Source organism: Saccoglossus kowalevskii, chromosome 21, assembly GCF_978046115.1.
Source record: "Saccoglossus kowalevskii chromosome 21, keSacKowa6.1, whole genome shotgun sequence".
Classification (NCBI taxonomy): Eukaryota; Metazoa; Hemichordata; class Enteropneusta; family Harrimaniidae; genus Saccoglossus; species Saccoglossus kowalevskii.
Genome location: NC_140661.1, coordinates 26,584,242 through 26,601,640, shown reverse-complemented (window position 1 = coordinate 26,601,640; position 17,399 = coordinate 26,584,242). Strand labels below are relative to the sequence as shown.

Here is a 17,399-nt window from a genome sequence, read left to right as displayed (position 1 = left end):
CTCGTGGAATGGAAGTTACAGTGCTAATCTTTTATGCAAAATACAAGTCAATCTTTATTCATGAAACAAATTACGAAACAATTCAAAGTCAGTACTGTGAGTAAAAGTACGTACAACACTTACAAATACCGGTATTTACACGAAAATAAAACAAAACTATTGATAAAAGTATTTACTAAATATATACATCACATTACATGTAGGACTAAGACAAGATTTTTTTTTTTTTTTTTAGAAAATAAAAATATTTGCATTTATGTATTTAAATATATACTCTAGAAAAGAAAAATGTTATAAATAAAGATGTCAGTAAATATACGCTTATAATATTCATTATCCGAGTATTTCATTGAGCGAGGCTACTGGTATCATGCGTTACGAGATTTGAGTCTTCGGCGTCCATTTGCTGATCGATCTTTGAAAGCACTTGATGCAAGTACCGAAGCTCTGGCTAACCAGTCCTCTCCTTCAGATTTCAGACCAGATGGCTGTCGTTTAGTTGGTCTTCTGAGGGGACCTGTCCAATTAACAAAAAAATCAAAAAACATTCGAATATTATTCCAAGCATTTGCAAAGTGGCTTGTAACGCTAACCAACTTGAGCAGGTTGAGTTTCTTATTTTCACGAGACGTTTGTTTAGCCACACAAATTAGGTTAAGACTATTATGGGATGGGATGGCTATATATATCCCAAATGGTACATTCTCTTGTATCTCGCATTGTAATAAGTATAACGTGGGCAACGAGATTGTGTCCATGGAAACAGTTTACGTCCATTTGGTGAAATTTGAAATTAAGTGGAAAAGTTGCCAACTTCTTATTGAGAATTCGAATTTTATGTCAACTTTCTGGTTACTATTCATATCAGAATACAATCTAGGTTCTGCTATTTGTAATTCGAAGACATCGCTTCTATCTAACATCTGACTACATATGCAAATTAGGTCAAACATCTCTGATCTGCAGTCAATTTGAACTAGTTATAGAATGCAACCAGGAAGGAGAGATCAATTTGGTTGACAAATCGCAGCAGACGAGAGCTGCCGAACACTGTATACATTGATAGTTTGCCAGATGTCATTTGGGCACAGTGGCTGATATACAGCGGTAACTGTAGATGGAAACACAACCACCTACATTAGATTAATAGGAGTAAATCAAGGAGTAAATCAAGGAGTAAATCAAGGAGCGACATCTAGCGACTAACCGCTTTGATGACGTAGAGGACGGCCACAACATTACCGCAGTTTCGATCTAGATCATTTAACAGGCTAATAACTGCAATTAAGGGCTATCAAAGGTATGGATAGCTTTACGCCATGGAAACTCATCACAACAGGGTGCGTGATTTGTACAAAACATTGATCGAGTTTGTGAAAGTTTAGGAAATATCGCATGTAAAGTTGATGCTTTATGCATTCTGAAATCTGGCATTTTTTTCAAAATCCGTCTTCAACCTAAATAAATTTGCCATAGTAGTGTTTATCACAGGTGAACCAAACAGTTTACAATTAAATATACTCGTGTTGGTGATTATACCTCAGATAGTTGTCCGAGATTATACACATCTCGGTAAATGGCTTTTGTGGGACTTTGCGTGAAATTTCACATTTTGATAACACAAGTTTGACAAAACAGCGATTTACCTTTTCGAGTGAATCTTGGTGAAGTTATTTTCGCCCTCTTTGACATACCTCCAAGGCGAGATGGAGATTTGAGACCACGCTTATTTTGGTTAGGATTGCCTAAAAATTAAAAGAAATAATGAATATGATTGCGTCACAACAAATCACTAAAGTGACAACACGTACATTTACGGGATAAATTACTTCCACACAACCACGGAAGATGTACATAAAGCGACACTTTAGTGCAGAGAAGGTGCCGGGATTAATATTAGTATGAACGGACATCGTCACCACGAAAGTTGTACCGCAGGTAGAAGTCATTGTGTACGTACCTTTAGTGACTTTCAAATCCTGCCTGGCTTCTTGTTCAGTACGCTTCGTGGCACGCCTTTCATTTTCGAACTCCTGTGCAATCAATTCGAGAACGTTCTTTCCGGACTTTGACCTTTTCATCTTTGGAATGGTGTCGACCGTGGGATTCTTTCCGACATTGGTGGCGAGATTGTCAGCACTGCGGTGACCCTCAGAGTCGAGCTCATCCGGGGTAGAATCGTCGCTGAACGCCGAATCCTTCAAGCATTCGCTACTCACAGGGCTTATGTGGGAATCTTGTTCAGTTGGAGAGACCTCTGGCGTGGTCGTGGCAACTCCCTGACGATTGGGGGTCGCGAACCCAAAACTTTGCAATCTCGGTTGGCGCGTATTAGCATCATCTTGATCGAAAACGTCATCATCGATATCGTCATCTTTATACTCGTCATCAGAATCGCTATCGGAGGGCATTCTGGGGTGGGATTTGGACCAAGCGTGGTGGTGGGAATTTCTGAATTCAGCATCGTCCATCCGTGTGAAAGTGTCCGAGTTCATGCTGCCAAGAAGGTCACTCAAATTACGGAAACCTCGTCCACTTTTGTTCACCTTCCCGATTTTCTCACTCTTCTTTCTGATTTTTTTGTCCCAGTTCTTCTCTCTCAGTTGATAGACTGCAAACATGGGCGTTGGTGGCGCTTGCCTCGTCTTTATTGGCCTATCACGAAGGTACTCCTGCAGACGTAGTCTTCTCTTTCTATCCTGACTGTACTCGTCGTCTCCCCGAACTAGCCCGGAAACGTTGAAGCAATCTCCGAAATATTTTGGTTCAAGTTCTGGGTTGTATTTGATGTGTTCGTACTTATTTTTAAGAGAAATTGGCACCATTTTGTCCGATTTGTTTAGCTTCTCTGTCATCTTACTGATACCTTCCGGTTCACGCATTGTAGCACTTGTCTCTTGCATTGGTTTTGGTTTTGTCGTATGTTCATTAGGTCTGATTTCTAGCTCTTGAAACGGAATTCTGGAAGGCGATTTAGGAGAGGCTAACATGGTACTCTGACCGGAAGGTCTGGGTGACAACAATCCCGACTGTTGGCCTGCCTTCACATCCACGTATCTAGGCGATAGCGAGACTCCTAGTTGCCCGGATGTTTGAGTGTTCCAAAGAGCCTTCGAAACGCCGGATGCATTCGGAGAGAGTTGTCTTTGGTTCGAGTGCAGGGCACTTGCTGGAACGTACTTGACAAAATTAATGAAACACAAGTTAGAATCACTGAACAATTTAAGCAGAATAGGTCAGATAAACTTGCGAATAATAAATGAAACCATAAAGACCTACTCCCCGCCAAACAGTCATTGTACGACATTTTTTTATATCGCCAGACACTCACGCATACACAAGTTAAGGCTTATAAAACTAGATAGAAAACGAAATGTTTACAGTCCTGATATATTGATAGTATAGTGATAACTTACTTGTATGTGATTGGACGACATGAATGCAGGCGTTGCAGTGTTCATGGCCATGATTTGTTGGCCACCTGTCACAAACGTCTGCTGCTGACTGGTCGGTATGGTCTGTTGGCCAGGGGCAATGATAAACTGCGGCTGTTGGAAATACGGCATCGACTGAGGTACTACGAACTGTGCTCTTTCGGCAACAGGGGTGGTACCAGTGGGCTGCAGAATGTAAGTCTGAAACTGAGGCATTTGTCCACCTAAAAAAGAAAACAGATCTGATATTTTTATATCGCGATGAAGTGTCATGGTGTCAAATTGACACTTTGTTTTGTATAGAGTTTCAAACGTCACCCGACACGACACCCCCCAACTTTATCAAACTTTTTCTTACTGTAGTTAGGAAATCTTGAAAATTAGGAAACAAGAGAAAACTCAATACATTGTCAACGGACAGCAAGTTAAGTTCATGCTTTGACTTCAGACAAATAATAAATTTATTTGTTGTCTGGGCTATGACCGACAGCTAAAGAATCTATATGAATATGAAGAGATACGCCGAACAAAATCAGTTCCCTTTTTTGTGATCAGTAAATTACAAAATGATCGAAAAACCTATCGAGCTTTTAATTCTATCGGTTATGACATTTTTGTGCCCGCATTTTTTTTAAATATGCACATTTCACTTACCGGCAACCAACTGATATTGAGGATAAGGCTGCGAACCAAATGGAATTAGATTGACACACGACTGGGGTTGCCCAGATACCATTTGAGGTACGCATTGTTGGGTAGGAACGGACGGTGTCTGGACAGTGTTGCCTGCCATCAGAAGTAGGGGAACGTTAGAGCTTCCTGTCTGTTGAGCCATCTGTAATGAAGTGAAACGAAAAAATAATACAAATGTATTGGCGGTTGATAGTAATAAAAATAACCGAGGACTTTACCTGTTGAATGTTTTTTTTTTACCTATGTAAAGAATGCGTGTAATCTGATCGGTTGATCAACTGAGGTGCTGTCTGTACTTAATCGTGAGGCAGTTGAACGATGAAAGACTTTCCATTACAGCCGCCCCAACCTTATCTAGCCCCTAATGGTACAAAGTCTTTCCGAATTCTGATATTAGTCTAATCTCTCGATCGCAAAACCGATTTAAAAGCTGCGCACAAATTCACACAGGTGTACACATTAAAAAAAAAAAAAAGAGTCTTTAGATCGAAACTCCAATGACGACTTGCGACGTTGGGAAACCGCAAGCCAAAAGAATTCGACAGAAAATTCGCATCACATGGCTTGGAAATCCATGTTGCAATTACGCACAATTTATCGTCAATTGCACGAAACGGCACAATCCTGGAAAGAAGACAGCAAGCAAACAAAAAAACTGCGCAATTAACGTTCAGCGCTTACATGTTTCGTCCTGTCAAGTAGAATTTGGGAACGATAACCACTTGAGCCAAAAGATTATTAAAATATACTCACAGCTTCTAGCTTACAATGGTCGGTGAACAGATTCAACGGAAGTGCGTCTTAATGGTCAGCAAAACAATCTTATTTCGCAATGCACGTCAACTTCTGTGAAGGAGGAACATTAGAGGACCTCTGTATTTAGCGGTAGGTTTGAAAAATGACAAATTTGAATGGAAACTTTTAACATGTCACGCAATTACGTAACCGGCACCTGGAATATTACGTGAACGTTTCTGATTGGACGACATCTGCAACTGGTTTGCATAGCGAGTTTGATTGGTTGACTCTCAATTGGATCACCGAGTATTCAAGTGTACATTTGCTGAGCCGATATTCAACTACTGCTAGAGCGTACCTAAGATAATGTGTATAATGTAATATGTACCTGTAAATGTAATTAGTTTGTGATGATACCTCAGTAAATGATTCCAGAGTAAAATGTGTACAGTTGTACGTGCATTATATCTGGCTTGCGCCCTCGTTTGACACATTATGGTTTTACTTTTGTTTATCTCATACAGTGTACATGTACTAAAGTCGCATTGAAACAGAACACAATCACAAAGAGTCAAATTTTCTCACTTTTCAAAGAAATTATTGGATAACAATAAACTCTACAAAATAAGCAGATTGCTACACAACATCTACTAGCGAGAATCATCATTTTGCTCAAATTGTTCGACATATTCGAAGCTGTTGCGTGTGCGCCCTCAACAACCATAGCTTACTGGCCGCTGACGGCATACTGTAAGATGGGATAGGCTACCAACATATTCCTTACTATTGGCCTCTGTCACACCATGAAGGGTTACTAAAAAAAGAGTTAGCAACCGTACATTATGGAAGGGGTGGTACGGGCCTGTCACTGTTATAAAAACTATACAACCACACCTCAACACTAGCTGTTATAAGAATGTACAACTAAAAATACAGACTCATATGCTAGCCTGACAAGTTGGCGTGAGTGGCGCCCTGGACTGCTGCGAACCCCACCCACGCAGCAGTCCAGGGCGCCACTCACGCCAACTTGTTAGGCTAACTCATATACGTGTACATCTCATAGATGTAATGTCGCGGTGGAAGATGGTGGTGGTGATGACAGTTCGACATACCCGATAGCATGGTTCTACTTTGGGAAGCGCATCCCTGAGCCGTGCCATGCATACTTATGAAGCTGTATTTTATATTCCCGTATTTCTTTCTGTGATACACATACAAACCAGAATCCTCTTCTTTTGGGTCTCGTGACTGTACATTGACAATATCAGCAATATACACAGGGTGTAAAATTCGGCGATATACTGTGCGATATGTTAAAATAATTTATAATATATGAATATATATATTATATAAGATTTGTACCCATTCGTGTCGAAGAGGGCGCTCTAGAAGTACTTACTAATAAGACGAAGAGATATTGGAAATCAATCGCCCTACAAGCATAATAGTGTTGTCTGTGTGCTTTTCACTGTCATGTTTTGAGTTAAAACGTACCATATGGTAGCACTTTTCGTATCCCGCCGAGAAGGGATGGCATAATCACCACATTTTATGAAAATGGCTAGTCGCTTGACACCTATCGATGAGCACATTGTTTCCCGTTTCAACAGAGTACACTCAAACAACAGCAATCTCTCGATTAAAGTCAAAAACGCGCCACGCCTCAATAGATTCGTTTTAAATGTGTTTGTCCTGGCTACTTGACGCCAAACATGTCACACTTGAACACGGACCGCGATACTTTATTAAGTAATAATTGGCGAGTTAGGGGAACCTGATTAACTCTCTAATTCCGCGATGATTGAGACTTGCAGGTGAAACGCCAGATGTGTAAACGATCCTTGTTGACACAAACAACTTTATTTCGAATTCTTTTTAAATCTCGAGTGTTTCCATATGAGGCAAACACTGTTGTTTGTCGATAAGTCAAATCGGCGGGGGATTTTATTGCTAATCGCTGTTAGATACGGCACATTGGTCTAGTTACGCTGTGAGTGGGGCTTACTTTTAAAGCAGTGCTGTTCACAAAGGTTTGCCGAGAAGTCATAAATAAATACGTAACAGCGTCGACACCTTGTTTCCCGAAGGTTGGCCTGTCAAGCTACCAGATAAGACACTGCTCTAACAACAGATAAATGATGTTAAATTAGGCAATAATTTATTCCTAATTCTCAACCAATGTGTTCCTTATTGTTCCGTTACAATGACTGCTTTGTTGTTCAGTTGACAAACTGAGTGTCAGGTGCGAATAGCAACTTTACAATTTATGTACAAAGTCGTTTTACAACCGGGAGGTTGACGTATAGTTTTAGAACTTGTAACAAGAAGTTGGCGAAAAAGTTGAATGTGTTTTTAAAAAAAAAAATGCTCCGTATTATACGACTACCAGGCAACCCCAGACTTGTTTCTGCGACTCAACACATTTAATGATGTTTTGAACAACGCAAATTCTGAAACAAATAATTCAATGGATGATTAATTAAAAATTTAGCAACACGAAGAGAATAAATACACGTTTTTTTAAAAAGAAAAATGTCCTCACAGATTCATTAATTTTATGCCTATTCGTTCACGATAGTTTAGGTGTCAACTATGACCAACAGCCAACAATTACACGTACTCGTTATCTTATACATGTGCAAGTATCGAGTCACGAATAATCGTGGCAACATCGGTGTGTCGTGCGTGAATTCGCAGCGGTGTCACGGTGCTTTGGGCTCATCGTGAACGGGCTTATATCACCCTGCCAATAGACCGACAACGACTTTCACTTCTTTCTATTGACATGTATTTTCACTGAATGGGTAATTAAATTCTTAATATTCTCTTGAGCGATAGATATATCGAAATGTCAACCAAGATGGTGAACAATTTGCGCAATTCCAAATAAATATGGTACCATACAGATTTGAACAGCTTTGATGTCAAATGGAACGGACGTTTCACAAGTTTCGCCGAATTACCTGAAAAGGTCATCACCAATACTTCACTTGATACATGATTACTATACGCCGCACATTGATTGATTCCACGTCAGAGGCCATTGGGCGATTCTCGTTTCGCAACGTTATAAATATCATTATGAAATGCACCTCATACGGATAGTATCTAACCAGCCATGACGCTACCTTCTAATTTATTGGCCAGTTTCTTTTCAATTTTCGCTTACAGGATTTAATTTTCGATCTTCAGTAAAACAAGAAAGCAAATGAAGCGTGTATCAAACTATTAATCACAGTGTCCACGAATCGACTGAGAAGAGAAATTAAAAATAATCTGAATCATTTTATTCGTTCTTTTCGCATCTTATTTCCCATGTCACGGCGTTAACTGGTCAGTCAGGAAGTCGTGTTTTAAACTTATTTATGATTTATCCTGGACTTTGCATACTTTTAATGATGACTTCCGGTCACAAAAAGCGATTATTACACATCGGCGAGCACACACTCATTAGGATAACACGTCTTAAAATATGAGTTATTCTCAGACTCCCCGATAAAGGAAAATTTACTACCATTTTTATTCAAAATTATGAAGAAAAAACAATTTATTATTAATTTAAACTAAGGCAATCATAACAAAATACAAATACTTGTATTTCTTAAAATTTACTAATTATCTCGAGATTTCAGTAAAACAAATGTGTGAATTATCTGTATATTACACATCGGGAATACTAGTGCATGGAAGACAAACGTGACTGGATATAGGTTACATGTCACTGGCGGATCCAGAATTTCGGTAAGGGGGGAGCGCTCATATTGACGTGGGCTGGGTATGTCAATTGGTTTGTCATTTTTGGCGGGCTGAAGGGGTCGCCTGGTGCGCCCTTCCTAAATCCGCGCGTGTATGTAGAGCATAAATGGATGCAAATGGGATATACATGCATATGTGATACAACTAGGTTACATTTGAGACATAAATTGGGTACTTATGGGCTACATAGAGGATATATGTGGGGTATCATTAACCTATGAAATATGTATACATGATCTCGTCGATTCCCAAAATTGTATTTCAGTATTTTGGTGAAAATTTTTACTAAATGGTTGCGTGGATACAATCTAACATGGGTTAACAATTTGAATAATAAATACTATGATAACTTATTGGATAACAAATACAGTAATATGATGACATCACAGTGTGGATATGTTGTCCACGGAATCTCAGCATACCCTGTGAGTTTTGGAGAAAAAAAAATTAATATTTTTCTTTCCAGAACCCGAATACTGATTATCATGAGGTTGGATTGATATTAACTTGAACTTGTTAAGCTGTGTTCTATTATATCTACCCGAATTTAGAATCAAAATCACGCGAGATATATCCATATATTGCATTATGGGTAACCAACATCGGATGTTAGTAGTCTGATCGAAAACAAAACCACTATTGGAAGTATGGGCTTTAAAACACATTTTCTGTGACTATATTAGACATGCAGATGGACGGGACAGATACAAACTGTAAATATATAGATTGAAATAGAAAAAAAAATAGTAGTTCTAGTGAAGCTGATTGAAGAGAGGTATGATTAATTGACCTGAGGGTTATCCGGATATCCTCCATCTTGTCAGTGCTATTCCCGTCAATGACAATTGCCATGTCAGAGTGTCATGCCAAATATATACATTTAAAATATTATTTTGAAGTTTTGTTTAGGTACAGGTGACAAATGAAGAGTAAAGTTTCGAATATTTTCATCGTTAAATTTTGATATAATTTACAGCAACAATTATGAGCACAGTTCTTAAATCGATTTTGATTTAAAGTAAATATTTCAAATGAAATATTAGCAAACAAAATGCTGAAAAATATATTTGTCATCGTCATAGGATTGGGGAATCGATACGCAGTGTGTAAATACTGAAAATATGCCCACTTTAAACATATTATTTTAACGGTTAATGAAATAAGTTTTATTTTTTTTATTCATTGTAATATTTGTTATTGGACAATATTTGTATCGAAAAAGGATATAACCAGTTATTATATGATTGTCAAATTGTTTTTAAAAGTTCGTTAAACACAATAATTATAATTATAATTCTGCAATTAAATTCAACATTTCAGGGTATCGTGTGTGCCAACAATACCTCTACTGAACGCATTCCAACAAAATAATAGATCTCATTTTACTGATCGCATTTGTACAACGAATTAAACAACCTCTATGTTGCACCCACAGCCATTTGTTTTTATAATGAATATAGTTTCACTATATTTGTTCGTGATTTTTCATGAATTGTGTTCAATATATCATCAAAGCGATCGTGAATAACAAACACAATACACAAGAACAAAATAAGAATCAAAGGGGTTGCTGTCGATCTATACAAACCACCTTGTCAACGACGCTCACAAGCCCGACGTCGACTTGGAACTGATTTGTCACTTACTTAATCCATACCTTGGATTAACAAAGCGACAATTTACTTGTTATTGCAGGCAGAATTAAGTAATAAAATAGTTGCTTTTGCGACTTTGAAATTTCATTAGCAGCAATCGAGCTGCGAGAGTAGCCGTCCATTTAGTGAGCTGGCATGCCAAGATTTATTGTTGGCCCGTTAATTGAGACATCTTACATTTCGCCTGTATCCAAGTTAGCAATCATTTTAGATTTCTAGCTCATTCTCGATGAATTTAATTATCGGGTCGTGATTGCAGATTGTTTTACCGAGTCACTAATGAATGTTGTGTGCAACCTCATAAGAGAAATTGAGAACGCGGCAGTCGATTATTACATTGGCGCTACGGATCGTCTCTCGTCAAATGGACAATCTTTCCGACACAGGCTAATTCGTTACGTGTCACGGGATCACGACCTTGTCGAATTAATCTTAGCTTTACCGTGTTCTGAAAATTAAAAGAAAAAAATTGCCGAACGCGTCCAACTTAATTACCATGGCAATCCTGCGAATTGGACACGGAGTGAGAGTTTTTTTTTCAAAAGAGAATGTCACTTCTGAGAGATTAAACTTTTTGACATTGATTGTAAAATACAATAAGAATCATGCACTGGCAGTCTCCCAGTCTTTTAGGAGTGGGTTTAATTGTTCAAACAGATATTAAGTTTTATTGACTTGGAACAGAATGTATCGAATTTTCCCAATAAAGTTGTTTGTATAATACCAATTGAAATTGAAATATACAGCCTGTCAGGTCGTGCTCATCATATACTGTCAGTAAATTCAAAACACTAGTCGATTTCAAGCTAGTCCAATATAAGAGCCACATTCATTGCATTTTGTTTGTGGTTGCAACGGCCCACTAGTTATATGAACATTTTCGAGTTGACTGTCAAGGTTCTATTTATTATAAACTGAAAATTAACAAAATTATTGTATGGACCACGTGACTTACTTGTGCTAAATTTATCGACGGTAATATTGTGTTTGGCTAATACGATTAATTATGAGTATTCGTCGAATAAAAAAATTACAATAACAGTTCGAGACAAAGTGTGACAAATTTCGCAGCTAACATACAATTTTGGGATATTTACAGCCCAGAAACGCTTAAGATATTTAAACACAAGAATCAAGTTTGGTTTAATCAATTTGCCTTATTGTGAAAGGAATTTGGCAGCAACCTTATTTTTAAACCACAAAATAAATTATACTATTTATATACAGTTGTCGAATTTCTGGTTTAAAATTTAACACTCGGCTATGATTACGTTATATTGTTTGTATCGCCAATTAAATTTAATTAAGAATCAGATCCCATATGCTGTACTTGTTCACTAATAATCTCTAATTACTTGGAATTAAAAAGTATTCTACGTTGTTTTGAATTGTGGCAATTATTCGTTTACTGCGAATTCGATAATGTCCCATCTGTTTAAGTTTTGTTTATACAATTAGACATTTTCGATAAAGTACACCTATAACACTGTTTCTATAGAGATAATTTCGTATAAATATAATCGAGGATTGAATATATACAGTTATGTTCATTGATTACTATACGCATTTTTATTTTAACACACATAAGCCGGAAAACAACCAATAAATGTTGATTATTGTTATATTTTATTATAATAAATCAAAAGATTAACCGGCCGTAAAATAAATTACAGAAACAATATTTTGGAAATATTACTGTAAATAATCTGAAAATCGTAGTCGTAGTCCATGTTTGTGATTTCAACCGTATCACGCGTCGATGTGTCTGGGGACTTATAGGTGTTAAAAAGATAAATTATTAGCCTTAAACTTAACGCTTGATTTAATGAAGGATCAAGTTTATTCTACGGCAATCTAATTTTTTAATTATCCCTCTTCGAGGGTGGGCGTGTCCGGAAAACTTGCCAATTGAATAGAACAATCAATACTCAACGCCATGCTTATATATAACAATGAGGAGCGGCTGGTGTGGTTCATTGTCTCGCCACTGAATACAATAGCCACGTTGCAGCAATTCTTTCATTAGACTTCACCCACTGGCAATATTTCCTCTAAATATGTAATGATTACCAACACTTAAAAAATTAATTTATTAGAAAAACATTCGTTGATTAGTCATTCGTTTCCTGTCGTGTGAACTCGACCGCGCAACTCTGGAAAATTTACCTGACGCCATTTAAATCGTGCAGCAATTAGATTAGCCTCCGTTAAAAAAAGAGTTGTGCACGGTAGAGTGGGCATAGTATGCGCCAACTAACTATACGCATACGGAGCATCCTTATGTCAATGTTATTTATCAAATTAAATACACCAATTATCGCCTCACTAGAAATCTACAAAGACAGCGAGCAACCTTGACGACTAGACAACTTAATTCTCCCCTTTTTTTTAAAAAAAAACACACACATATAACCTCGGCTTATTGAGACGTGATTGCCAAGCAGCGTGCCGGCGCCGGCATCTCCAGAATAAGCAAGAATTGAAACGCGACCAGCTGCGACCTCCGATCATCAGCGATTGATCGGGAAAATGAACGCATGCGTAACTTCTGACATTCACATGCTTTCACGAAAATTAAAATTGCCCCGTCTGCTAAATATTTTGATTAAAGGACAAAATAATGGGGGAAAATTTCAAGGGAAATACACATTAGTCCAGTAATTTTGGAAATGGTCATAAATCAAAATAGAAGAGTTTTAGAGAGCATCGCCATCGGGCGGCGTAAAAAAGGCGGATCCCGCTAACCAAATCAATGTACGGAACCAGCGCCCATTGCAGCAAAGTGTGCGAGGCGACGTTAACGCATACTTACTCAATACATCAAGCATTTCGTATCGAAAAAAAAACTACTAAGACTAATTTTCTCTCGACTAGTCAATCTATTTAGTTAATCGCTAGCAGTAACGTCAGATTTTGCAATTTTTCACTCAATTTACGAGCCTTATGGGGGTTATTGAAACGGATTTGGTAACTAATAACGCGGTAATCAAATCTGAGGGCGTAAAATTAAATATTTAATCACGAGGGGTTACTCATTTGAAATCTGGAGGGGTAAAGGAATTTATTTTCTTTGTAATATTTCATTCACTTAAGCCAGACAATTTTTGTATTCACATGATTCCTTTTTTTTCTTTAAATTATGAAGCGACAGTCAATTTTCGTTTGCTCTTTGTCATTACGGAATCCTCCAGTCCTTCCTCTGTTTTAAAATAGGGAACTCGTTCCGAGTCGTCTTCGGCGTCACAGGTGTATTACTTGTGATCATCATCGGGCCATCTTTGCAAAAGTCTTTCAAATTATCATTTGTACTTTAATTGTGTAAATAAACTAGGCGTACAATTACTTGATATTCTGTGTTCAAATGTACAGTGGCACTTTAGACGTTGGCGATCAAGTGTACGTAGCGTTCGTGATGTACTGGTATAAACACGGTCAACTTCCGTCATTGAATTCTTGACAACAGTGGGTAGCTTGAGGGCGCTGTCTCATTTGCCAGTGATACCCTTTTTTCGTTCGGGCATGGTGTAAATACTAAGAAAGGGTAAGCGTATATATGTTATATCTTTAAAAAGATCAAGGTTAATTAAAAAATAATAATAAGATATTGCCTGCCATTGTCATTTTGATTATACAGGATACTGTGCCGAAGCGAAGACACTAGAAAATGTTCACTTTGACCGAACATGAATTTCACATGAGTATCGCAATACCTAGACTGTGTGGATGAGAATTACAGACTCGCCATTACTAAACGCCATATTCACGGCTGGTCGGCTAACATGAAACTATTTTGGACAAAAAAAGGACCTCTTCGCAACATCGCAATCCATAATCGGGACTAAAACATACATTTAAAATGTTTCCGTATACCATGATATCGGTCACAGATATGTACAGTGAGTGACGAATGCATCGGCTCGCCGAGCCGTCCTATTCTTCTACCGTGAAGGACCGTGGTCGTGCGCTCCCCTGAACCACGTCCATGGCTTATACTTATTATTTTACTTATTTTTTATGAATGAGCGTCGTGGTATATTATTTGCAATTAATATTAATATGAACGATGGGGATTATGAATGGAACCATCTAGATAGGTTGCGATGACGCAATTTCAAAAAAAACAAAACAAAAAAACAAACAAAAAAAACTACACAATGTTCAATCACTGAAACTTCATTTTGTTTTATCCTGAATTGTCATTCAGCTATATATGACGATAAAGATATATTAGATACGACGATACATCAGCATCGGAATATTATCGTGGCATGCATAAATCAATGAATATTTTTATAATAATTGTTATTTTTTTTTATTGGACTTGGAAAAATCTTCGAAATGGGGGATTCAAACGTCTGCTTTTCAATGTGCAATTGGTGTGCATGTCCATAGTCTTGTACGGTGGCGTCGCAACGTGTCATCTTATTTTGTCATCGTACATTCGTACTTGGTCGTCTTTTAGTACACTGCAATTCGCAAACAACTTGTCGTCTTTTAGTACACTGCAATTCGCAAACATTTTGTCGTCTTTTAGTACACTGCAATTCGCAAACAACTTAACTAAAATGGAATGCTGTTGTTTGGGACTCAAATGGTGGTCAGTTGTACTGTTCGCTTACTTTCTATGTAGTGGGGTTATGTCGAAGCAATCATATTACACAATCGTGCTATTGGTTTAGAGAATAGAAGAAACTAATTACAAATCGTTAGTTTTGTGAATTTTCTTCCTTTCACTGCCGACTCAGTTCAGTCATGAGTTTGTTTGTTAATTTTACGTTTTTTCTAATATTTGATGGATTTAAATCACGTTTAACGATCTTTTACATATAAATTCCACTGGAAATATACATTCTTTTCAGCAGTGACGCACTCAGCCACGTCCTGTGGTTTTGTTCTAACACGCGAATTACACTGTGACGCACGTCTTGGTGAAACATGTCAGTTTCATGCAAGCCCAAAGATTTAATATTAATTTGACTGACATCGGCAAAACTTAAAATTCTTTCCTCAAATGAATCTGCGGAACAAAAATTAAAAAAAACAAAAACTTTCAATATGTTGTTGATTTTCTTGAGAAAAAAAATAGTTCCCGAACCGGCCGAATGTTACGCTTTTCGCCGTTTACCCATAATATGTGAGCTGCGACTGTCTGTACATCAGAATACATCATACAGTTCTTCTAATTAGTATTCATAATACGAGTAAAGGATTTCCCATATTGTGTTGCTTTGTCATTTATGATTATTTGTGCGTGTGTCCCACCTGGTTCGTGGGCTGACCGCGAGTCAATCCATCCACACTTCATTTTCATTTCATACAATCGGTAATCGTGCCTGAGCGTAAGGTTACGATTAAGTTAGGTCTATCGATTACCTGTGGTTTCTGATTTCTCATCTTGAACATGAAAATGGTCTGGAAAAAGTCATCAGAAAAAAAGCAACAAAAGGAAACATGTCACATGAAAACAATCATAAAAGAAGTAATAATTACAGATAGGCGAATAAATTGGTTTAGCTGTGAAAACATCTCTTGAACATATATATTACATGTAATATGCAATGCAAGGACTGTAACCTGCACGACTGCGTTTGTAACTTCCATACTGATTGGACGCAGAAGAAGTAAGCAATGGTCTACATGGGGCGGGGATTTCAACCATAATTTCCCACATATTGCGTAGTTGATGTCGGGTGTGTGGTTACATGGTGTACACTCTATGCTTCAGAATTTAAGAAAAACAAACCTTTAGAATATGATGCTTGGTTTGTTGTTGTTATCCGGTACATGATAATTACTAAATCACTCCTTGTAACGATTTCGTTCAAAGATTTTATTCTATAATTATGTAATTTCAAACAACTGATTTATTTGGTTTAAATTCACCAAAACAGATTTCTTTAATTCTGAGGTATATGGTTCCCAAGTTCTTCGCGATATATTTGAAAACAAAAAGAAATATTTAGTTTTGATAAAAACGTTTTCAATTTATTAATTTTTCTGAACATTTGTTGACGCAGTGTGTACCCCACACGCATGAATAGATTGTCAAATAAACACAAAAATTCATAACAAATGCCACTTTAAATATAACTACTGTACAATGAAATGAAAATGCGATGTACTCAGGCTAATTGTTCTATATTTTGAGCTGAAAATGTCACTTAGTCATTACGACATTAATTGTTTTAATTGTGCGTATTTTTTTTTAATTTATGCAAACTATTTTGAAACGAGCAGAGTCGACAATGAAGCATTGATGAAATTAAAGACGTGAGTGGAATATATGTATATTTCCCGAAAACTTGTATCCCTAATATCTCAGATAATAGTATTATTGTTATTTGAGCTTATATTCAAAATTCAAAATAAATGTGCATTACCCTTAAAGGCTTCCAAGTAAGTGCGTAGATTCAGCACCTCATATCAAACATCTACGAAACACAAAACGTATACTGTCATCAGCGAAACAGCACAGAAAGCTCAGGCGAGTCGCCGCTGTCGTGGGAAGTTCTAAACAAAATGGACGCCGACATGATTGTCGAAGCTGGTGACTTTATTTGCTTTTTAGGTTTGCACATCTGGTGTCTAATTCAGTGAACAAGACTTGTCACAGTTAACGGGGATAACGACACAGACTTTAATATGTTAACAATGAACACGCCAATCACACTATTTTCTCTACGTTTCAACCACCATGTATATTTCAGCGACGTTCCTCGGTAGCTGCGTGTTTGTTGCAGACTTCTGAAGTCCAGCCAATCTTAGGGCCTGTTTTTCTTTGTATTATAGTAACCGTCTCGGTGTTGCTGAAGAGCGGATACGAGCTGGGTTTGGACAATGAGAACGTAGTTGATGATTAACTCGATTAACGCTACTTAAAACATGTCCCCTGACACGTTTCTATGTATAATATATCCCCTGGAATGTCTCCTTCCAATACAGGTGCTAGCCAGTGCGGCGCCAACATGCTTTGATGTTGCCGACTTTTTGTTTACCCACTAGGGGCCGTCTGTAAACCCCACTCGCGACGCTCGACTGTGTATCCAGCCATTAGGAGCCAATTTCTACAAAACATGGCACTTTTCAGTATAGTAAGTCTGGCGGAAGTTGATTACACTAC

General features: G+C 37.6%; 1 protein-coding gene across 1 annotated transcript; it reads right to left on the bottom strand.

Annotated features, from left to right (window-relative positions):
- Positions 1 to 29: 29 nt before the first annotated feature.
- On the bottom strand, positions 30 to 5,021 carry LOC102808505 (uncharacterized). The gene is made up of 6 exons (XM_006821506.3): positions 4,881 to 5,021; positions 4,089 to 4,269; positions 3,417 to 3,658; positions 1,961 to 3,179; positions 1,647 to 1,745; positions 30 to 517 (listed from the first exon to the last, which is right to left on the bottom strand). The coding sequence occupies exons 2-6, from the start codon at positions 4,267 to 4,269 to the stop codon at positions 369 to 371; spliced, it is 1,890 nt and encodes a 629-aa protein (XP_006821569.1). The 5' UTR covers positions 4,881 to 5,021; the 3' UTR covers positions 30 to 368.
- Between the last annotated feature and the right edge of the window lie 12,378 nt (positions 5,022 to 17,399).

Excerpts from the sequence above, each read along its gene's own strand:
- LOC102808505 (XM_006821506.3), bottom strand. The coding sequence starts at position 4,269 with ATGGCTCAACAGACAGGAAGCTCTAACGTTCCCCTACTTCTGATGGCA. Across the intron at positions 3,180-3,416 it reads TGTCGTCCAATCACATACAA|TACGTTCCAGCAAGTGCCCT; the intron begins GTAAGTTATCAC and ends AATTTTGTCAAG. Across the intron at positions 518-1,646 it reads ACCAAGATTCACTCGAAAAG|GTCCCCTCAGAAGACCAACT; the intron begins GTAAATCGCTGT and ends TTAATTGGACAG.